The sequence below is a fragment of the Plectropomus leopardus genome, chromosome 13, assembly GCF_008729295.1.
Source record: "Plectropomus leopardus isolate mb chromosome 13, YSFRI_Pleo_2.0, whole genome shotgun sequence".
Classification (NCBI taxonomy): domain Eukaryota; kingdom Metazoa; phylum Chordata; class Actinopteri; order Perciformes; family Serranidae; genus Plectropomus; species Plectropomus leopardus.
The window spans coordinates 858,513-883,185 of NC_056475.1; the positions used below are offsets into that span (position 1 = coordinate 858,513).

The 24,673-nt window shown below is 37.6% G+C and overlaps 1 protein-coding gene across 1 annotated transcript; it reads right to left on the bottom strand.

Moving 5' to 3' along the window:
• Nucleotides 1–474: 474 nt before the first annotated feature.
• On the bottom strand, nucleotides 475–23,665 carry ankfy1 (ankyrin repeat and FYVE domain containing 1). The gene is given in 27 exon segments (XM_042499218.1): nucleotides 475–1,381; nucleotides 1,479–1,569; nucleotides 2,262–2,286; nucleotides 2,288–2,409; nucleotides 2,503–2,584; nucleotides 2,586–2,628; nucleotides 3,605–3,695; nucleotides 5,240–5,387; nucleotides 6,829–7,005; nucleotides 7,100–7,300; nucleotides 7,980–8,136; nucleotides 8,510–8,628; nucleotides 9,552–9,720; nucleotides 10,319–10,472; nucleotides 10,612–10,710; nucleotides 11,706–11,907; nucleotides 13,092–13,189; nucleotides 13,275–13,477; nucleotides 13,564–13,632; nucleotides 13,716–13,920; nucleotides 15,036–15,201; nucleotides 15,291–15,440; nucleotides 18,030–18,153; nucleotides 18,264–18,399; nucleotides 19,227–19,345; nucleotides 20,122–20,329; nucleotides 23,598–23,665. Coding segments are annotated over 27 exon segments (3,501 nt in total). The 5' UTR covers nucleotides 23,608–23,665; the 3' UTR covers nucleotides 475–1,248.
• Nucleotides 23,666–24,673: the final 1,008 nt, after the last annotated feature.

The window sequence follows — 24,673 nt, forward strand, 5'->3', positions numbered from 1 at the left end:
TATTGTGTATTTATTAGTCTGAAAAGCTGACGGCCGCACAGCATACATATACCGTCATAAACTGTATATCCAGGTGAAATTTCAGGAAGGTATGAAGTCTAGTAGAAATGCACGTAGAAAAGAAACAAAAAATCTGTAAAAAAAAAACAAAACAAAAAAAAACATCTAAACTGTAAAAAAATAAATAAAAATAAAAAACAATTTTTATGCAAAAATGCAAGTTGTTCTACTTCCATGTTTTGACATGATAAACAACATGTTAACATTAATCAAAGTATGGTAATTTTACTGGTTTATTGGTTAATCTATCATTTGGTCTTTTTTTGGTTTAACAAAAAAATTAATCATTTTCTTACTTTATTCTATTTTTTAGTTATTTATTTATTTTAATTTAGATGTATTATCCACTTTAAATGTTATACTTTAATATTATTTTATTTAATAATTTTCCGTCAGTTCTGACACGCCTTTTTTAATCTTTTTAAGTTCTTTGTTTTAATTTTAATGATTTGATTTGTTTTTATGCTCAGATGCTGGCTTTGTTTTGTGCCTCGCACTTTATGCAGCACATTGCGCTCCCACCTGAATAAATAAAGTTTTGCCCGCTCGCTGTGCACGTCTGCATGTAAACAGGAGTTTTAGTGGAATATTTGTTTCCATTCGCCGTGTAAACAGCTTAGCAGGATTATTGTCTTTTTTTGTGTGCATGTAAACGTAGTCAGCGTTTTATTTTTGGATCTAACAGGTTCGATGCTCGTTTGTTAGAACAAAAGTTGCTTTCCCTTTAAATCCTCCTCGTCTGTCCTGCTGGATCCGGTCCGAGTCGGGGTGACAGAAGAGGGAAAGATTACAGAGATTTAGTGATTTTGGGGCTCTTAAACACGTTTGCTCTGCTTTTGTTCAAAAGCAGAGCAATGAATTTCTGTCTTTGGTCAGAGCATAAAGGCTGCTGACGGTGAAATATCCCAACAGAGAATTTGATTTAAATCATTGAATTGAAACAAACTGATTAACAAAGAGTCCAGCCGTCATGGAGCCGGAGCGCGTCTGTCCTCTATCCACTTTAAGACCAAAACAAAAAGACGATGTCTCACTCTCTATCTGAAACGTCCCTCTAGAACATTAATGCTTTTTTTTCTTAGACTGGAATAGTATAAAGGTGATGGTCCATAACTGTCCTGCTACTGACGTCCCTTCTCCTGGTGCGCCCGAAGAACCGCGAGGGTGGAGGAGACCCGGGCCGCGGCATTACGACACCCCACCCAGAGTCAGTACATCGAAGCAGATGTCGCACACCCTCACCGGCTTGTTCAGGTCAAACTTGATGATGGGGATTTCCTTTATAGAGCACTTGTGGCACAACAGGCGCCCACAGTGGCGGCTGCAGGCGAGGAGGAGACGCCGGATTAATCAGGAAAAACTCACAAAATAAAAACATGAGTGAAATCAAAAAAAGAGTATTTTAAGAAGAGACTAACCAGTGATGTTTCCGTGTAGTAACACCAAACTTGGCGACACATTCATAGCAGTTGGACCCATCACACCAAGGGGGCTCTTTGGACAGCATATCTGAACAGATAAACAGAAAAAAAATAAAATCACGACGGGGTTTAACCCTCTGAAACATGGATCGACTATTGTTTTCTTTTTTGTGCTGCGTTCAGATGGATTTCACCAGCTAACTTGTTCCACAGACTGCAAGAAATTGGTAAAATGTGAAAAGACAGTTGCCCAAATATTAGTTTTAAATTAAGAGGGGAGGATTGGCAAAATTATCCCAGAAAGGAAGGAAAAAACATTCAGAAAGCCATATTTATAATCATATTAATTTTTTACAGATTTTATGTAATAATTTATCTTATTTAATTTTCTGTTACAGACATAAAATAATAAAGTACATAAAATAAATGCTTTTTAAGGTTATTTTCTTATTTATTTATTTATTTATTGTTGTTTCTTTGGCTGTTGTCTTTTTTCTCTCAACTGTAGGATTTTTTTCAATTTTTTTTTTCTTTTTTTTGACCAACGGAGCATTTTTTGACCTGAACAGTCTGAATGTAACTATTTAGTTTCCACAGTGTATTTTAGACTTATTGTAGGAGCTGAGCTGCAAATTCACTGATTACACTCAAATACACAATCTGGACTACATTTAGGACACATGCATCAACACACACACAGTCATCAAAAATAAAAAGTGCATTAAATGCATTAAACGGTTCCTGAGGGGAAATATCTGGTAACAAAGTGTGAAAACTCACCTAGAAGGCGGAAGAGCAACTGTTTTGGTTGCAACTTGGTAGTTGAAAATGTTGATGCCCTGATTGTTGTTGATGCCCAGTCGAGCCCCGGCCCTCACGATGGCGCGGCACAGGTTTGCGTTTCCTTTCATGTAAGCCAGGAGCAGAACTGCAACGACACACAGGTCACATGACGCGTCGATGACACAGTGGCTCTGTCACGAGAGGACCGCTAACGTGTGCCGTTAACGGGCTGCCGTACCTGTGTTCCCCTCATTGTCGGGTTTGTCCAAAGGGTATTCAGGCATGCACTCCAGGAACAACTCAAAAATGGCGGCGGCGTTTCTCTTTTCCATAATGGCCGAGTACGTGCATCGGTGACTGACCCCTGAGCAGCAGAATGAGATCAACAGGAGACATTACAGTCAGATCTGAAGGTTAGCTGCAGAGAAAAGCTGCAGCGGCGTGAACTGGCTGATGGTGTCACCTGTGAGAGGGCGGGTCAAATCACAGGTGGCTGGTTTTACAACATCAAGCACATCACCTGTTTTTACAACCAAACAGCTTGTAGATAAATCAAATAAGAATCAGTAAAAAGAAAAGAAAACTCTGAAAAAGAGGAGAAAATCAGGACCAAAAAAAAAAAAAAATAAAAAAAGACAATAAAAAGAAAAGAAACAAAAACATCACAAGCAGGAAAACTAGAAAACCCACAAAAAATTTCGAGAAAAAAAAAACTTTGGAAAATTTGGAAAATCACAAAAAAGAAAATTAAGAAAAAGAAAGAAAAATCAGAAGAGAGAAAACCAGAAAACAAACAAAAAAATAAGAAAAAGAATCAGTGGAACAAAATAAATCTCTTAAAAAAGAAAAGAAAATCACACAAATAAAAATTAAGAAAAAAAATCTGTAAAGAGAAAAGTATAAAACAAACAAAAAATCAGTCTCATTAAAGAAATCTCTTAAAAAGAAAAGAAAATCACAAAAAAAATCAGGAAAGAGAAAACCAGAAAACAAACACACATAAGAAAATATTATATAGATTATAGATTATATATAGATTACTGTGGCATATTCAATACACATCCCACTGTTTCTTCACTTGTACAGATGCAGCTGTGGCAAGTATCTCACTATCACTGTCCCCACTCTAATTTAAGAAGCTACACATTATATTCAGCCACAAAATAAACCTGAAAAACTGAAAATCAGAGCGGAGGAGCAGAGTTGTCCCGTCCAGTCGTACTTGTATGAACGTCACGGACCGGCGCTTTGTAGTAGCTGCGCGTCTGAACTTGTCTCGTGGTGAATCTTTGGTCTGAAGTGAGCTTAAGAAGCTTCTAATGTTGCTGCTGCAAACAAACCTGAGATTGAAGGCTTCAGCGTCGATGTTGGACTCTGTGAGAAGAGTTCTGACATTGTTAAGGCGGCCCTGCATCACAGCCAGGTGCAGAGCTGAGGACACGACCAGGAGGACACGACCAGGAGGAGGACACAACCAGGAGGAGGACACGACCAGGAGGAGGACACGACCAGGAGGAGGACACGACCAGGAGGACACAACGAGAAGGACAAAATGTTATTGATGTTGGGGATGAAGAATCAGCTACACAGCAGGTAACTCAGCACACTGTTCAGATTCAAAAACCACAAAGGGACTGAGACACAACCTGAACTCTGAGCTGAGCTGACTTTTGTCTTTTTTGACTTTTTTTATTGATAACTGGGTCGTCCCTATCATTCGGTGCCATTTGAGTCCCCATGATACACACATATTTTGGTATCAGGATTGACGATAAAATGAATCAGACTGACGTCCGCGCTAACAAACTGAGAACTGTAACTGTAAATTTTATACAGGAATAAACATTTTTTTTCTCCTTTTTATATAGAAAAAGAAAAGTCAAATCTGTTTTTTGATCTGTTTTAGATTATGGGGCCGTCATTTACGGAAAAGCTGCTGCCTGTACGTTAAAGTCACCGGATGCATCATTCAGCTCTGAGGTTCGTATCCGGTGATCCGTACAGCATCTACCGACATCTTTAGCTGAAGGTCGGCGACTAAAATCATCTAAAAAGCTTTGAAACAGATGCCTCCTCACTATAATTCATCCTTCTTAACTCTGAAGTCACATAATCTGGGTGCTGGGTCGCAGAATATCTCGTTACTCGACGTTCTCCAAATTTAGAAATGAACTTGGAAAAATGTCGTTCTCTTACAGTTCACCTTATTCATGAAATAATCTGCAAAAAAACTTAAACGTGGACTCTCTCCCATCATTCAAATGTCTTATTTCAGATCTTGTTTTAACTGTTGATGTTTTTTATTATAATTCTAAACCTTACCATGTTTTTTTTCTGTTTTTCTGTTTTTAGCTGTTTAAATTTAAATATCATGGTTAGTTTTTTTGTTTGATTCTGTCTCTTTTAAACTGTCATCTGTTTGCTTGTTGGATGTTTTGTCTTTATTCCCGCTCGGCATCATTGAAAATGAAAGTCTCCCTCCTTAAATAAAGGTTGTGTGTGTAAAAATGGGCTTTCACTTCTGTCTAACACGATTAACCCTTTTCTGCCACAGAGCAGAACGATAAGCACGCAGGATTCATTTAATGTAAAATATGACTCTAATTTCAGCACAATCAGGTGAAACTACCGAGTCCCAAATCATGTTTGCTCAGACACAGATATAAGTAACAGAAATCAAACAAATTATACATTTTTCTTCATTGCTTTAAAGCCTAATTTATGGTATTCCTCACCAAATGTTTTATTTTTTTATCTATACATTTTTAGTACTTTTTAAAATATATTGCATCCCTGACGTTTCCCCTCATCACATGATTCAGGGGGGTCACATTTTTGGCTGAGAGAAGCACTTTAATAAAGCTTTTTTTCCGATGTTTCGGAGCGCGTCTCTGACGTGGGAAAACATAAACACGTCCACCACGTTCAGATTACACAGAAACTGAAGCATTGTAATGAAGAGCGGGAGTCGGTACCATTGTTGCCGTTCTCGTCCTCAGCAGCGAAGTCGACTCCGTTCTCCAGCAGCACAGAACAAATGGTGGCCAGGTCCTGCTGGGCGGCCAGATGCAGCGCTGTCTGTCTGTGTTTGGTCAGCTCGTTTACTTTGGCTCCGGCGAGCAGCTGGAAGCAGCAACACCCAAAATCAGCTGCATCGCTCTTTCATTAACATCGCCACTGCAGCTCACACCTCTGTCTGCCTGTTTGTCCTCGTTATATCTCGACAACCGTTTGGAAAAATCTACGTCGCACTCAGCGAGTGTGTCGCTGGGGACCTGAGGATGTGCCTTTTTAAATTTGGCTCAATGTGGAGACGTTAAATTTGAATAAACTTTAAATAAAAAAGCAAACAGACGCAGTTGAGTGGTGTGGGCGGGGCAGCCTCGCTGTATGTGTTTCACTGACTGTAACCAGCCGCCATCTTTGGGGTATTTTTTTGCCGCACTGACTCATAATCACGTGTGAAAGGAGGCCGTTGCGCTCCGCACCAGCAGGCGGGATCCCATTAACCCTCAAACCCGACTCGTCACCTTCGATCACCTGCAGAACTCAGGCAAGTAAACTCAGTGTCCTCTTTTAAATCTGCTCCCAAGACTCACTTTTATCATTTGGCTTTTCTTAATTGATGCTGACGCTGATTTTTAAATTATTTTTAAATTATTCTACTGTGTTTTTATCTTGTGTGTTGGATTGATTTTTGTGTTTTGTTGTTTTTATTGTTAAGCACTTTGTAAGCCCCGTTTTAAAATGTGCTCTATAAATAAAGTTATTATGAGAAATTGCACAAATTGAAATTGCGAATACAAATTACGGAAACACATCAAGTATGAAAAAACTCCTTTCTACGCTTGCAGGCGGTGGTCTTTGAGGCGATTCGAAAAAGTTACAGTTTGGTATCCCCAAAATAATCAGTTCACTCTTTTTTTTCTTTAAGTGCCTGATGTTCTGTATCATTATATTTAGTTTATTTTGTGTCAACATTTATTGACAGTGAAGTTGTTTCTATGTTCGAGTCGACAGATTATCGGCCTGGATGATTATTTAGGGCAATATTTGGTATTTTGCTGATTATCTGTATTGAGGTTTTATTTTAATTATCGACGATAAAATTAATTAAATAAAATTTGCAAAGAAAGCGTCAGCATGGGAGGAACTTTTACTTTGTGAAACCTTAGCTATTTTTATTTTTTCATTTTTACTTAAATTTTCACTTGACTTCATAAAAAAAGATTTTGAGAAGTTGCTGTACATGATGTCGAATGTTTTAGTTTGATTAAACATTTGCTAAAAGCATTTAAATAAAGTTTTATGTTGGAGTTTGTTATATTTAAAACTCTACATATTGACAGGAATATTTTCATTGTTATTGTAAATGCATATCGGCTCCAAATATTGATTATGGGTATCGGTATCAGCCCTGAAAAAAAACAATATCGGTCGACCGTTATTTCTGTGAGAGGATTTCGGTAAAAGCTGACAAATCAACGGCCGGTTCTGAACATACATGTTTAAATGGAGGCTAATAAAAACCAAAAAGCGGGCGGGGACGGCGTCGCGTTCGTACCAGGTTGCGGACGATGATCTCGGATCCGGCCTGGACCGCCAGGTGCAGCGGGGTGAGTTTGGCGGCATCCTGAACTCTGGAGTTCACGTTAGCTTGGACGCTGATGAGGAACAGGACGCTTTCAATGTCTGAATTCTGCACCGCCACGTGGAGGAAGTTACGTCCTTTGTTGTCCACCTGCACAGACAGACAGAGAGAGACATTAGTAACTGAGTAAACGTCTTTAATCTTCCTGCAGAGAGACAAAGCGGCGCTTTTCGGTCGGCTCTACCTGCTCAGCAGCTCCCGGCTCCCTCTTCAGGATCGCCTCTGCCGCCTTGTTGTTCTTGTGCGTCATGGCGCAGGCGAAGGGCGTCATTCCTTGACGGTCGCGAATGTTGAGACGAATGTCCGGATGGGAAATGAGGAGCTGGATGATGACGTTGTGCTGGTTGCTAATGGCAGCGTGGATGGGAGCTCTGCCCTCTGCATCCTGACAGACACGGACAGACAACGGAAACAACGCTTCAAAAACATTTTTTTTTTCTTCAAAAAAATCCTGAATATCAGGCTTCCTCGCACAGTGTGAACTAAATATGTATTAAAAATGAAGAAAAATAGGAAAAAAATAATCAAAAGAAAAACAAAATAAAAATGCACAAAAAGGAATTCAAAAAGAAAAATCAAGAAAAAATAATTTTTAAAATTTTTTTAAAAAATCAAAAAATGGAAAAGCAAATTGGAAAAACAAAACAGTTTCTCAAAAGAAAACACAATCAGCAAAGGAAAATCAAATAAGGACAAAAAAATACTGGAAAAAGAAAAGGCAATAAGAAAATCATAATAAGAAAAGAAAAATCACAAAAAAATCTGGAAAAAGAAAAGAAAAAATCAAAAAAAAGAAAACCAGGAAAAATAAAAAAAAAAATAGATAGATGAATCATGAAACATGAATAAGTAAAAAGAAATAAGAAAATAAAATCAGAAAAATAAAATAAAATCGGGAAAAAGAAAAAAAAATCAGAAAATCAAGACAAAAATAAAATAAAATCAAAGTGTACAGCGTCAGGTTTACAGCTCACTGAGAGATCTGTTATTTAATGTTAACTGCAGCCGCAATGAAAAAGCACATAAGTCCTATAACACTAAAGTCGCCCCCCCTCAGGACTGACCTGCGCATTAACATTCGCTCCAAACTCTAGAAGGCACTGCACCACCTCCTCCAGACCCCAGCTGCCCGCCAGGTGGAGGGGCGACTGTCCATCTCGGGCTTCTTCGTCTCCTTCTCCGTTTGGGCCCGGCCGTCTGCTGCTGTTCACATCACAACCACTACACACACACACACACACACACACACACACACACACACACACACACACACACACACACACACACACACAGAGGGAGCACACACACACACACACACACACACACACACACACACACACACACACACACAGAGGAGGCAAGACGTCGGCTAGGAATTAAATTAAGGACTTAAAAAGAAACTCAATGTGAAAAGTATGAAGGGAAATTATGATGCATATATAAATGCAGCATGTTTACAAAGTCAATGAGTAACCGTGGTGAATAATCGTGATTTCAAAATTGACCAAAATAATTGTGATTAAGATTTTTGGCACAACATTCACAGCTGGGATCAGGGCTCCCCAAAACGCTGGTGGTGAGAGGGTTAACGTACCTGCGGATGAGGAAGCAGGCAGAGACCTCGTTATTCTCATCCACAGCTCTGTGCAGGAGGGTCTGCTGGCAGCCGGACGGCCCCGAGCTCCAACACGTCGCGTCGCAGCCGTGACGCACCTACGCGGGACAAACGAGAGTCAAAACGGCGGCTGCAAACTTCGCTCGACTGAGTATGTCTCCATGCACTGTTTAGGGGAGCTACAGTTATAACTCGATTAGGTCATTTAACCTTTTAAATTTACAAGAAATAGCCCAAACATTTGCAAAAAATTAGTAAAAAGCTACAAGAAAATTGCTGGAAATGAGAAACGAAAAGTAAAATACCAAAAAAAAAAAAAAAAAAAAAGACCCCAAGAAAGTGCCTTTTTTTCTTTTTCTTGTAACATAATTTAAATATATAATTAAGAGAATTACTGTATAAATGTAGTTTTCTGGACATTTTTCTGTTATTTTTTGGTAATATCCAATAATACAGCACAGCTTATTTTTGTCACCTTTTACTATTTTTTTAGCAGTTTGTAGACATTTTTTTCCAAGTTGCTCATTATGTTTCGTTTGGTTTTTTTTAAATAAAAATAAGTTTTCTCAAAGATTAAAATAAATAAATGAATGGATGGATGAAACACTATAGTCTGATTTAGCCACTTTTAAGCAACTGCCTTTTTTAAGACGCGGAAAACCTTAAGAGTTCAAAAACTGGGTTTATACAGACGTATTTCATGTTGCAGAACAAAACCTCTAAACATCTTGAGTCTGTGGCTTTTTACCAAAAAAAAAAACATTCAAAAAACCCAGAGAGCAAAAATGCTCATGAATTTGTGTGTATTAAGACTCATTACTTCATCACTCACAACAACAACATGCAGAATTTCAATACTTCGCACTAAAATGTGAAGAGTTGAACCTGAATTAAACAACAACTCTGCTTCATCCCCACTTATTTTGCTTTTCAACTGAAAAAAGTGGTCTGGGTTTTAGTTACTCAGCAGACAGGAAGTGAGCGGGAACTATCGTCTCTAAACTGGCTGCATCTGTCTCACCAGCGTGGACGCGATGTCTTCCAGGCCGTTCTCCAGAGCCAGCCACAGAGGAGGGTCCCCTTTGTCGTCCACCACGGACATGTCGGCTCCTCTCGTGCAGATGGCGTCCACCACCAGCGGCAGCTGGTTACTGATGGCCAGCTGCAGAGCTGTTTGTCCCTCCTGGGTCCTGGTGATGGAGACAGAGACATCAGACACAGAAAATATCACCTAAAATCTCTCCTGAAAAATTATTTTCTGGAAATCGATACTGAATTATTTTTCTCTGATAACGGTTTCAATATCTGCCACACCATCTTAAACTCATTATTTTCTCCAAACTAATATGTGGCACAGGATTTATAATTTATAAGTACTTTTAAAAAATCGATTAACTTAAGCACTTATACTTATTCTATTTATACAAAGTTTTTATTGCATTATTTTTTATTTATTTATTTTTTCATTTATGGCCATACTTAGTTATTTCAGACATCTTTATTTATCTATTACTTATTTATTTACACATTTATGCATTTATTTATTTACACATTTATGCATTTATTTATTTACACATTTATGCATTTATTTATTTAATATAATCCAAATGGCATTCAAGAGATAAGTCACGTTAGTTGACAATAAAGAGCAGTGACGTCCTAACTTCCTCTCTCATTTTCATCTCTACTGATGGAAAACTAAAATAAAATAAAATAACTCAAAACAATAATTCAAGCACTTCATAAGTGATCAAGTACTTTATAATTGTGGTATAACGGCGGCGTTACCGAACGTTGATGTCCGCCTGGTGCTCGAGAAGGAAGAGGGCGCTCTTGCTGTCCTGTCTCTGGATGGCCATGTGCAGCAGCGTCTGTCCCGTGGACATGGTGTCGTTGATAGAAGCTCCTGAGCCCAGCAGCTGAGCTGCGATGGTGTGCATGCCTGACGGGGACACGTGGGACACATTACACATCTCACACACACACACACACACACACACACACACACACACACACACACACACACACACACACAGAGGTCACCGTGCACAGATCAGTGTGAAGACGCAGCCTCGGCGTACCTGTCCACAGGGCCAAGCCCAGCACCGTCTGGTCCACAGAGTCCTTGAGACTGAAGTCTGGAATGATCTGGAAGTTGTTGGTGGCATGAAGTGCGTTAGCTGCAAAACAGCAAATCAAGAGGGAGATGAAGAGGAGGCATTTCATGTGGAGCCAAGCTTAGGCATAAGATTATTTTAAACCTTTATTTAATCAGGTAAGTCCCATTGAGATCTTATTTTCAAGAAAGACCTGAGTACATCATAAAAACATTTTTTTTAAAAAATAGAAATGTATGACATTAATCATTGCAAGTAAAAAAACATAAAATAATTTTTTTTAAAAATAATATTGTATTGTAAAGCAATATATTACAATAATGAGTCAATTAAAACAAGTTAAAAACAGTCAGGAAAATGAAGACTACTTTATTGTTAATTTCGAGAACATGCAGTTGTAACAAAAAATTGTTATCGTTATAAATGTCACCATGTTTTTCTCAAACTTTCAGTTAAAATGAAAAGTTAAAGTTAAATTTCTTTAGTATAAATAACAATAGTAACTCAGAGTGCAGCTCAGATAATATATATAATCATTGATCAAACAAAACAAAATCAACCAAAAATTACATTTCTTAGCTGTTAACAGTTTCATCATTATATGAATTCTTTTTAGCGTATTAACCTTTTGAATCCTGAGCAAATTAACTAAATTTCTTTCAAAAACATGAAAAGAGGGCACTGAGCAACAAAAGAAGAAATGACCTAAAAGTTAGCGAGAAATTCGTAAAATACAAAATTACCTGAAAATAAAAAATTATCACAACTAAATAAATAAAAATATGTAAATTAAACAAATTTTTACTCATTTATATCAATTTGAGGAACATTTCTTGCCAAGTTGCTCATGCCCTTTTTCCCCATGTTTCTAGAAAAAATGCAGAAATTCGCTCAGGGTTCAAGGTTTTAAATACTATAAAAATAAAGAAAAGTACTGTCCTAAAAGGTTTTAGAGGGTTAAAAATTATGCTGGTTTTATGGTGAACGAAATGAAATGGCACGCCTCTAATTGCCCACACCACGTTTAGTCAAATGCATGCAGATGTAAAAACGCTGACCTTTCTGCTCCAGGATGACAGAGACCACGTCTGGGTGGTTGTGAGCGATGGCCATGTGGAGGGGCGTCTGCAGAGCCACGCTGACGCTCTCGTCAGGCAGAGCCTTCTGGGTCTGCAGGTTGGGGTTGGCGCCCTGCTGCAGCAGCTCCGCCGTCAGGCTCGCCAGGCCACAGCGACACGCCGTGTGCAGCGGGCTCTCACCCTGAAACGAGGTCAAAGAATTCATTTTATCTTTAGTATTTGTCATGATTTTGGTTATCAGGTTACTTTTTAGGACCTGCAGTAGGGCTGGGCGATAAAACGATAACGATATCAATAACGAAATAACTTTTCCTCGATTGAATTATGAGACGTAGTCGATAGATAGAACGCATTCCAGACATGTTTTGACGGACAACACGAACAGCCAATGATAGTGTTTGACAGCCACAGCTTTGAAACAGACACATTTGCAGAGGTGGAAAATGACTTCTTTAGACTCTACAGACGACTTTGTGTTAGTTTCAGCTTTAATCAGACTTTGGATGAATTATTTAGAAACAGCAGGACGCATCGCTCCGTGTCTCATCCAGCCGCTCGCGCTGAGCTCTAATTATTATTACCAGGGGCAGATGTAATGTTTTGGGGGCCCGGGGCCACAAGCACATGAGCTTATTTTCAGCCTTTCTCTAACTGTGAATGTCGGCAGGCTGTTGGCAGCTATAGGAGAAGTAGGCCGACTCAAACGTTTTTAATTCCTGAGTAAAATGATTAACAGCACAGAAGTTTGACAGAAGCTGAAGTCAGAGTCCTGCAGTCAGGAGAGGTTGGCCTATTATCAGCACAATGTGCTGAAATTTACCTGAAGTTTGTTTAAGATGGAGCTTTTCATTTTTATATAATGCTGGAAAGTTTGATGAATAATAATAATTAGTTGAATACCGTTCTGTAAACCATCTTCAAGGTGAAAACACAATTATCATCGTAGATTGTCAGACCGATTCTTGATGATAAATTAACAGCTCTGACATTTAAACAGACTTTTCTCATTACTGCACAATTCAGGATAAAATAAAAAGATCATGATCAGGGAAATAATGGCTTAAATGTAAGCTGAATTAAAATTGTGATAATAACATAATATTTTCTTTATGATATTACATGTCTGACAGCCGGCTCCAGCGCAGAAATGTCTGACAGTGCGCAGACATTTATTTTCTGAGTCAAATTAGTCTCACTAAATTAAATTAACTTATAATGTATTTATCTTTATGTTTGACAGCTTCTGTCCTCCACCGTGCCAGACCTGACATGCATTATATGAACTAAGAGCTAAAATATTTGAATTTTTTTGGACGGTTTAAAGGACATATGACGTGCACACAAGGTCCGAATGTTGATACGCACCCATTTGTTGACGTGGTTGACCTTTGCTCCGTGAGTGGCGAGGAAAAGTGCTGCTGCCTCATTGCCGGCCCGAGCTGCTCTCTGCATCAGGCAGTTTTCTACAAAATGATAAAACAGAAAGAAATGAGGATGAAAATGTGTTTGAGGGCTTAATTAAAATAAAGCGAGGTCATTAATCGGCACCTGTGCTCGTGTCAGGCGCGTCAGGGTTGCTTCCTCTCTGGATGAGCTGGGCTGCAAAACTGTTCTCGTCAAACGAGGTGCCGTTTACGACCGGAGCGTCGTCCTCAAACGGGTTCACCGAGGGGTCTGAAGACACGGTGATGTACTGCAGGGCGAGCCACAGAGCCGTGCTGCCCTCGTGGTCCTTGAGCTCCAGGTCGAGCCTGACGGGACGGACAGATTAGACGCAGGATGAGCTGTCGTGACGAAACAAACTCACTGAATCCTCTGAGGGCAGATCGTGACTCACTGTTTGCACTGCAGCAGCTGGTTGAACACGGGCTCGTTCCCCGACGCCACGGCTTCATGCAGCGGAGTTCTGAAAATGACACAAGACGAGACTCAAGCACCGTCACACTTTGCGGTCCGATAAATCCGAATCGCGGCCGGCGGTCTGCCTACCTGCCCTTGCTGTTCTGCATGTTGGGGTTGGCTCCGGTCTTCAGCAGAGCCTCTGCGATGCGCGCCATGCCACTCATCACGTCCGCAGAGTGTTTCTTGGGGCTGAAGGAACAGACCAGGTGAAGCGGGGTTTCCACCGCCCCCACTGTGGCGGCGTTCACCTGAGCCGAGTGACGAATCAGGAAGACGGAGGCAAACTCATCACCTGCGAGAGGAGGAGGAAAGAATTAATGCTTTCACATGTTAACTTTAAAAAAATATTGTTCATAATGTAACCAGGTTTGTACAATCAATCAAACTTTATTTTGAATAAAAGCTTCCATGCAGCTGAATTTCGACTGACAGGCAAATAAAAAATAAAATAAAAAAAAAAACACAAAAAAGACAATTTAACAATTTGAGACTGATGCAGGCCAGAAAATAATAATGCTGAAAATGTAATAAAAAGGTTTTAAAAACTATAATAACACTAATTAAGTGTTATGGTATGTTACGGAAGTAAAACAGAGTGAAATAAAAACTAGTTTAAACAACGAAATAAAATTAATTAAAAAGATAAAATCGCAAAAAAATAATGACAATAAAATAGGTTTAAAGGCTTTATTGTTATTATTACTATTATTACTACTACTAATAATAATGATAAAAATATTAATAATTGTAATAATTACAATAATAACAATAGTAAAGTAAAACTAAATAAATGTTTGACTAAGAGCTAGAAAAAATACATTTAAGATGCAAAACAAGAAAGAAATGAGCACAAAACAGATTTTAAGGCTTTACTACTACCAATATTAATAATAATAATAACAGTAAAATAAAAGCGAGAGAAAAGACTACTTAGATAGATTTCTTAAAAATATGGGGCAAAGAGTAAAAAAAATTGTGACAATAAAATACATTTAATGATTATAAAAATATGATAATAAAAATATAATTAAATAAAAGCTGGACAAAAAAAGATTGATAAAATAGATTAAAAGCCTAAATAGAGATAAATTACATCAACAGGAGGGAACAAATAAAATTATTAATGATAATAAAATAAGAGATCAAAAAAATAGAATTTTAAAACACACATTGAGTTAAAAAAGAAACATAAATAATATCTAGAACTCCTTTTTTTAACATTTTAAGTAAAGCCTTAAAATTATTTTAAACTGAGCGCCTTTGCAGCTCAGAGGGAAGTTGATTTTGGAAGCCATGAAGAAGACTGAGTGTCTAAAAATGCAGTAATAATAGTAATAATAAATAATAATAATAATAATAATAATAATAATAATAATAATAATAATAATAGTGATGTGTCCCACAGACCTCTCTGGATGGCTTTGTGCAGGAGGCTCCAGCCGCTCTGGTCCACCATGTCCACGTCCGCTTTGCTGTTCACCAGCGTGGTGGCGATGCTTTCCAGTTTACGAGCCAGCGCCAGGTCCAGCGCCAGGTCCCCGTTATTGTCCAGTTCATTCAGCTTCCCGGGCAGCTGAAAACAGGAGAGGAACTGGTTAACCTCGAGTCCACCGCGTTAACTTCACTGTGACCGGCAACGGTTCGCGAAGGGTTAAATCTGACCTGCGAGTCCATCTCGATGAGATAGAGAAAGACGACGTCTTCCCGCTCCACCTTGATGGCTTTGTGGAGCGGATACTCTGTTTTTGACTTGATCATCTTGTAGAGCAGCTGAGCGCTCATGGTGCTGAAATCTTCTTTCCTCAGATCGTCCTGAAAAAACAAAAAAACACAACAAATGAGTCAAATCTGAAAAAACCGACTCACCCGTTCTCTGAGGACAGGATCCTAAAAATAAGATTTACATCGAGTGGCTTCTGCGAAAAGTGTCTCCATTTATCCAATATGAAAAGGAAGTGACGCTCTGTCTGGTGATTTATGTTTATTACAAATGAATTTGAATGTTTAAGCACTGAATCCTTTTATTTCTTTTAAACATTTACTTCTATATCTAAATTGCATTTACTTATGCATGTAATTTATTGATTTATTACTATTTATTTATTTTCAGTTAATTTAATGTATTCCTTTACTTCTTTCTCCTCTCCCCTAAATATTATTGTTTGGTAATTACCTAATATAAAAAAGAAAATAATAATAATATTAATAATAATAAAAGTAGTAATAGTAGTTAAGTAAAAGTGAAACAGAAAAAAAACCAAATAAAATAAATAAAAAATAAAAATAATAACAAAAAAAAAAATTAAAAATAAAGGAAAAAAACAATATTAAAAAAAATATGAAAATCATTTGTTTTTAAAAACCTATAAAAGTTAATTCAACAGTATTGTCTAGATTGTGTCCATTTAATTGTGAGAAGCCAAATTTTGATTGTGATCAATATTCGATAAATTATGCAGCCCTCGTTAACACCACTTTAAACATGATTTGCAGTCAGAGTTAAATTTATTCATGCATTTAATAAATTTAGTCATTTCTTTGAATTTTTTTCATTTGTTTAATGCATTTAATTTTTTCCCTCCTCCCCCCTAAAGGTTACTGTTTCGGTGATTCAACGATAATAATGATGATAATTATCATTTTTACCTTTCTTTCCCTCTGAGGCCACATCTGCCCATATACATTTTTGTTAAAAAAAAAGAACGAAAACAGGCATCTCCGTATTTACAGAGACGGGAAAAAATGAGACCAGAGTTTTATTTGTGACTATTTGAGCCAATCAGGGGAGCAAACGTCTACAAAAGTCTCAGTTTTCCTGGTGCAGACTTAAACGCAGCCTCGCAGTTTTCAAACTAAGTTGTGTGGATATTTTGCGTAAATGCAGCAATTTTAAAATGAAAACTTTTTTTCGTGTGGAAGTCGACAAGGGAGTTGGGGAGGAACGTGGCGTGGACACAATGCTGGTCATATCCGTGCGAGTCCCGTGTGTATGTGTTTATATAAATACAATACTGCTTAAATAATGTTATAAAAAAGGATATAATGGTAAAAATACTGTTAAGAGGCTCTGATGCTGCAGAGTTCTTTGCTTTGGTGAAGTCTGCAGTTATGAGAGTTTCGGGCGTCAGAAGCTGCTGACAGTTAACATCCGTTTTCTACATCGAGCTCATAAAGGCAACCTTGAAACCTGCCGAGCTCCGGCCGCTCTTTATTGCATCGTAAATGAAGCCTCACGCTGACAAGACAACACGACATTAATCTGCCAGAAACAGCGAGCACGAGGAGATTAACCCACAGAAACACTGCAGATTAAAGGTGATCCAGGAGAGAAACACTCCTGAACGTTTGGCAGATTCAAACCACGATGAGGAAAGTTCCTTAAATCTGTGCTGTTTCTGCACAGGTGCAGAACCCAGTCAGACTTGATGAAACCAGCAGACGATCACATGATCCCGAGAGGTGACATCAGAGAGCAAACTAACGTGTTTGCATCATTTTCAGAGCCGACGGCTTTTTTCAGCATGACTGAAAAACACAAATCTCTCCGACATGTATGACGCTCACACAGGTCACGTGTTCCAGACCGAACTGTCCAGAGCTCAGTATCGAACCACAACGCAGACAAACATCCCCAAACTCTCTTTGGAATAATAATCCGGTTTTAAATCTAAGTAATGTTTTCACCTCAGTTGTCCAGGTTTTAATTATTGGTTTATCATTATTTTTATGCATAGTTTTTATTTTATCTTTTATTTTTTCACATCTTATTGTGTCATTGTTGCCAGTTTTACTTTTTATTTTTATGTATCTCCCCCAGGACGAGCTGCTGCGTGTTGCCGTGGAGAGGGACGTCTGGCGTGCTTTGCTCCGCCCCCTGTGATCCGGCCCCAGAGAAGAGGAGGAAAATGGATGGATGGATCTTGATGTATCGCTGCTGTCAGTTTTACTCTTGCAAAGTTTTATTTATTGCTTATTTTTATTACAGATTTTTAACATCTTATTGTAACATTGTTTTTAGTTTTAATCTTGAATTTTTTTTATTGTTCATTTTTTAATGTATTGATTTTTAACATCTTATTGTATCATTGTTGTCAGTTTTACTCATGCTATTTTTTTTATTCATTTTTATTTTTATGTATTGATTTTTAACATTTTCTTGTTGTTGGGAGATTTATTCATGTAAATTTTTATTGTTAATTTTTACACATTGATTTTTAACAGTTTATTATGTCATTGTTGTCAGTTTTACTGATGCAAATTTGTATTTGTTAATTTTTTATTTATTCTTCATTTTTTATTTTTGTCTGTGTCGTTTTAGTTTTGGTGTGTGAAGCACTTTTGGCTGCACATTTGTCTGAAAAGTTATTTTTTTCTTGTCAGTCACGTCCTGTCCGAACTCACCCAGTGACTGGCGATGATCTCCCCGCAGTAGTTCATCAGCGTGGTGGCGTTCAGCTCTTCGGCGGTTTGATAGAAGCGGATGCAGTTCCTGACATTCACCGAGGACATGACGCCTTTTTCACACCTGCGAGGCACGGACACACGTTTATTTTCAGGCCGTTAATGTGTCAAAAAACGTGACGCGACAGTTAAAGTTAAACTGTCGCCTGCGTCCGTCGGTGTGACCCCTCTGACCTCTCTCTGAGCAGCTGCAGCTGGAAACGGTTGGCGAGCTTCATCAAGTCGATAAGGAAGGCGTCATCTTCAGTGAGCTCCAACTCGTCCGTGTACGCCCAGCGCAACATCGCCATGGCAACTTCAGGTTTGCAATCTGGAAATCCATCACGTCACAAAGTCAGAGATTTACACGCGTGAATCCATCTCAGCGCTAACGTGACATAACGTAAATCTGACAAACACAAAAATCACTCTGGACAAATCAAACTTTTTAACCCTTTGAATCCTGAAGACACGTCACTTTTCTCGTGCTGCATTCAGTCGCCATTCAAAAATAATCAAACCTTTGAGACCTCAACAAACAGCTTTGATTTCTTCAAAAAATACAGGAACAAAGAAAATGAGCAACTTGGTAAGAAATGTCTTTCTAATTTCAAGAAATTCATAGATTTATATATTTATTTTCTTACTTTTTGAACATGTCCAGAGAACTATATTTATAATTATCAAAATTCGAAATTTAAAATTATTTTATTTATTATTTTAATTTTTACTCAAGTTTTTATTTCATTTTTTTTTTTGGGTCTGTTCCTCTTAAAAACTCAAATTTTACTTTCTGTTTTTTTTCACTTGTTGCATATATGTAAAAAATGAAAAAAGTAAGTTGTAAATGTAAATGTAATTATTATCTGACTGGAGTTCAGTGTGGTTACGGCTCCGGGAGAGAAACTGTCTTTAAGTCTGTTTGTCCTCGTTACCAGACAGCAACAGGTCAAACAGTGAAAACTACAAAAAAAATGATTTTGTTCATATTTAAATGATTTCAGTCTTTAGTGATTATTTTAGTGGAGAGCACAGAGCCCAAACTGCATCCAACAGTGGACTTTGACAGACTGCGTGATCCTAAATAAATACTCAGTTTACCCATCGGCCTGTGGACTGACTGACGGGGTGAGGAGGGGACACTGTGACGTGTCTCACCTGACAGGTCCAGTTCAGAGGTGGACGCCAGGTTGGACAGACTCCAGACGTCACTGCGAGCCGCCAACACAAACTTATGTGCGCTGAGACTCTCTCCCGCCACTTTCACTTTCAGATCGCTGCAAAACCAACACAATCATGTCTCAGAAAACATCACTAATATTCTTCAGGCGCGTCTGAAATTCAACGCTCACACGCGAATCAGTCGGCTAAAGGAGTACGTAGGATTTTTTAAACTTCCTGTGAAACCAACAGTGTATGATTTGTACAATATTTCCTGTGAAATATTAAAGTATGCAGACAGCGGACACTACGCTGACAGCATTCATAACAGCAGAAAGCGACTGTCATTAAATAATGTTGACAATAATAAAATATAAAATAAATAATAATGAAATGATTTAATAAAAGCTAAACCACAAACTTGATAAAACAGATTAAGAAAAAATGACAATAAAACGGATGAATAATAATAATAAAAAAATAGTGGAATAAAGGCTAAACCAAAAATATAATAAAACAGATTAATAGTAATAATAACAATAAATATTATTAATAATAATGATGATGATGATGATGATGATGATAGGAAAATGGTTAAATAAAAGCTAAACAAAACAATAATTTTAAAAAACATGAAAATAAAACAAATGTAAACCTAGAATATTTGATGTGACAGTATTGTGTAGACGGTGTTCAGTTAATTGTGGGAAGCCGCAGTTGTGACTGTGATTAAAATCGGATGAAGTGTGCAGCTTGTTAACAAACACGATTGACAGTCACAGGTTGTTTAGCTTCGACGTGAAGAGTCGCCCGCAGCAGCACAGGCAGGTTTCATCGCACCACAGCAGACACATCGCAACATCTGCACAGCTGCGACCCAGCTGACGCTCACCTGTACTGTTCCTGCTGGTAGAGGTCGGCCACGATGTCCAGCAGGCGGCTGATGAAGGTGTCTGCAGCCGCAGGGCTGGACGCGCCCTGTCCGGACGTCTGAGCGGCGAGCACGGCGCAGCGCCGCTCTGTGTCGGCCAGCTTCTGCTGCATCTTCACGTACTCCTGCCTGAGCAGGGCCAGGTGCTTCTGCAGCTTGGCCACCTCCTCTGTCCCACGCCAACACACAAGAGACAAACAGGACAAAACCAGACAGAGGACAGAGGGAGACAAGCAGGTTAGAAGACGTGCTCTGACCACATTTATAACTGCACCCTCTGAAGCACCTTTTCTTAAAGTAACAGCGCGGTGCAGAGTACAGAGGCTTGTGTTTGTGATTTTTTTTTTTTTTAATGAATGAATTATTTCAAAAAATGAAACTAATGAACAGGATTAGAGCTGAATATTTAAATATAACTTTGGGAATGTTCTTATTTATTAAAAGGAGGAGGCATGTCACATATGTGTTTAAGCACTGGGGATGGACCCATGTTTTTGTGTTTTGGCTTAGTGGAAAGGCATACAACTTTATATGGCTGTATTTTGTATTTATCTTACTGCTGATTTTAAACATTTGTTTTTATGATTTTTTTTCCTCTTCAAACATTTTTGGCAACTTTTGAAAAAAAATGTTTTTTGTTTAAAGGTTTTGATGATTTTTTTCTTAATTTTTTAAGCTGTTTGGCCATTTTCAAGGGAAACATTTTTGTGGTTTGTTGAAAAGACTTTTTTGTTTTCTATTTTTTTTTTTTTAATTTTTGAACATATTCATAGAATAAATTTTGGATTTTTTTGGTTAACTCAATATGATTTGTTTTCTTCTTCAAAAAATGTTTTTTTTTTTCTTTAAAATTATTTTATTTTTTCTTCCAAAGTGTTTGGTGATTTCAAATAACCCCATTGATCACAGCCAGAAACTGCAAAAACAGAAATTATCTTTGGATTTTCAAATTTCCAACAATCCTTGAACACATCATGTGTGTTTCCAGGCCTGGAAAAATTGCTATTTGCAAATTCCATTACTTTTCCAGATTTTTCATGACCGTGCCAACCCTGGGACTTGTGCCGTTAATAAGCTTCAAAAGACTGGCTTAATTCTTGTGACACTCTTCTTTGTCACCTGTGTTGCACAGAGATTTTTCAGCACACAGGATGCAAATTTCCAAATCTTAAAAAGGGACTGCGGCAGAATCTAAACTGTGTTTGTCTCTGGGCAAACCTTTCCCTCTTCCTCTAAACGAAACACACTCTCTGCAGTGTTGCAACACAGTTTGATGTCTCAGCGTTGATCCACAGAGTTCACTGAGGCCCGTTTCCTTCCTTTAAAACGGTTAAGTTTTACTGAAGAAGGAATGCTGAGCCGGCACGTTACTTTGTCCTCACTCGTAAACCGTTATTGGCACGGCGGCTGGTCATGAGGAACAGAAGGGGGGCGTCTCCGAAAACCACCTGATCAGCTCGACACAGGAAGGGCGGCATGGAGGAGCAACAAGGACCAGCAGCTGCTGCACAAACTGTCATACTGAACTAAAATCCAGCTCCGTTTTGCAGGATTTAGCAGCCATCACTAATGCATTAAGTAGATTTAACCTTAAGGAGGAACACACAGCAGGCATGCTCTTATTTCCAGGCCTGCTTTAGGTGCTGCCCTTTGCCATGCACAATTATTCACAGATATTGCAAATACCTTTACATGTATATTTTTATTGCAATTTTCCTCTATGCTATACTTGTCTTCCTTTTTGCAAAACTTGTTTTATTGTTGATTTAATTTTCGTTTTATGTGTTTAAGCTATGCACAAATAAACCCAAACAAATCCAGTGCATGTGAAAACCTACTTGGCAGTAAACCAGATTCAGATGGCACTTCAGTAGTATTCTAAGGTACTTGTACTTTAGTTGAGTATTACCATTTTCTGCTCCTACATTAACCTGATAACTTTGCAGGTTCAGAAAAATAACAAAATATAATCAACCTACAAGAAATTTGCTTTGTGTTTTGGTGCACTGAATAAACATAATAAAACTTTTTTGTTAAAAAAGTACTGCAACACACAGGCACATAAATATTATGGCCAGAAAATACAACATGATTTAACCCTTTGAAACCTGGATCCACATCACATGCACAACAGGTAAAAAAAACAAGAAAACAAAAAAAAACATTAAATAACATTATGTTACAGAATTCTGATCATTAAGTACGATTTTGGGGTCTCTGTTTTTGGTTTTCGTTTTCCTGTTTGTTTGGTTTTTTTTTGCTATTTCTATTGTAAATGTAAAATGTGCCTGTAAAAATCCATCCATTTTTCCAGGTTTTCCATGACTGCAGTAACACTGTGTGACAGAAATGTCCCGCAAATTGCAAGATACAAGTCGATTTAGAACTTTTTAAAAAAGAAGAAAAATGTTGCGAAAACAGTTGTTATAATCATAATTATATATATTTAAAATACTGTTACAAAATTATTATTACTATTATTATTAAGCACTATTTGAGGTTACTGTTTTTGATTTTTATTTTCCTGTTGTTTTGTACTTTTCAATAATTTCGGGCTAATTTTTGGGGCAATTTCTTGTTCTGCATTGCTTATTCCCTTAATTCTGGGTTTTTTTAAATTTGTTTTTTTAAATAAAGCAAATTTACTCCGGTTTTAAAACTCCATAACTTTCAATGATTTGTACAAATTTAATGACTTTCCCAGGCGTGGGAAATGTGATTGCAAAACTCCATGATTTTTTTCCAGGTTTTCCATGACTGTGGGAGCCCTGTGAGCAGAATACGCTTTTGTTGTTTTACTTGGGTAAAAAAATCAGAATGCAGTACTTTTACTCGAACCAAAATATTTTACTCTAGTATTCGTATAAAGTAGTAATACTGTGATCAGAGTACTTCTTCCACAGTTACTGCTGACAGCTCCTGTGTGCCGAGCAGCCTCGCGTCCCAACATTTACCACATCATAACGCCACATTTGTAATTGTTTTATTAAAATGCGTCTTTGTGAGCGAACATTTAAAGACGCCGTTAGTGGATTTTAACGTTAGCGCGAGACTGTGGACAGTTTGATGCGTGACATTTCGCAGAAAGCTAAATACCAACATTATGTGTTTATTCTGTAAGTTAACATCGGGTTAATTTCTGTCGCAGCCAAAAATAAATGTGACTAAAACTGAAGATTTCTCGTCGCGGCGAACATTTCTCGGTTTGTCGGTTCGACGTTAACTCGAAACGTTAGCTGTAAAAAATCAGGCTAGCAGCATCACCGACAGCTAACGGCACAGACGCACGGGACGTACGGCTCCGTGTCTCCTCTGCCGCGGACAGCAGGGAGCTCGGTAACCGGAGAGGACACCGGTTGATTCGGTGTGACGGTTTAACGGGCACACGGTGATAACAGGGAGTGGACCGGAGAGGCAAAAAAAAACAAATCTCATACCTTCCGCCATGTTGCTCAGCGATAGCTCCGTGCTCCGGTGGCAACTATCGCGATATCACAGAGAGGAGACAGCGGTGCTGCGTTCAGGTGCGGCTCAAACACTTCAAGGGTTTCCAGGAGATTTCCAGGACTTTGAGGTAAATTCAAAGACCGTACATTCTCTTAAAAGACAATCGATTTTTTTTAATTTTAGCTCAAGGGTGGAGCATGCAATTTTAAACGGCGATATTTTGTAGTTATTTTACTGCAGATTTTTAAAGGTGGAAAAAATAAATTTTTTTTTTTTTTTTGGTGACTTTTAAAGAATAAAATTAGAAGATTTTTTCTTTGTTTGGTGACTTTTAAAGAATAAAATTAGAAGATTTTTTTCTTTTTTTGGTGACTTTTAAAGAATAAAATTAGAAGATTTTTTCTTTTTTAGGTGACTTTTAAAGAATAAAATTAGAAGATTTTTTTCTTTTTTTGGTGACTTTTAAAGAATAAAATTAGATGATTTTTTTGTTGGCAAATCAAAAATAAGGAGATTATTTTCTTTAACGGTTTTTATTTAGATTTGTTTTAATAAAAAGAAAAAGCGATATTTTCCTCAAAAACATTTTTTAAAAACAAAAAATTGGCGATTTGTTTTTTTCTTTAAATTTTTGGTGACTTTCAAAGAAAAAAAAAATTCTTTAAAAATGTTTACAAATTAATAATTAGATGTCTTTTCTTTCTTTCTTTAGATTTTCTTTTTATAAAATATAAAAAAGAAAGCGATATTTTTCTCAAAAACTGTTTTTGGGCAATTTTAAAAGAAAAAAAATAGCGTTTTTTTTTTTTTTAAATTTTTTTGGGTGATTTTAAAGGGGAAAAGGCTGTTTTTCCATCGATACTCCTTATCATTTCTTTTTAAATTACTATATAACAGTTTTTTAAAAATATATATTCTTTTGAAATAAAAAGTGAATTCAGATCAGGATTAGAACTGAATATTTAAATATAATTTAGGGACTTTGTTATTTATGGAGGGGGGTAAATGTGAAGTAGGTCAAATAAGGGACTTATATGTTTTATTTTGACTTTATTGGTGGAATATA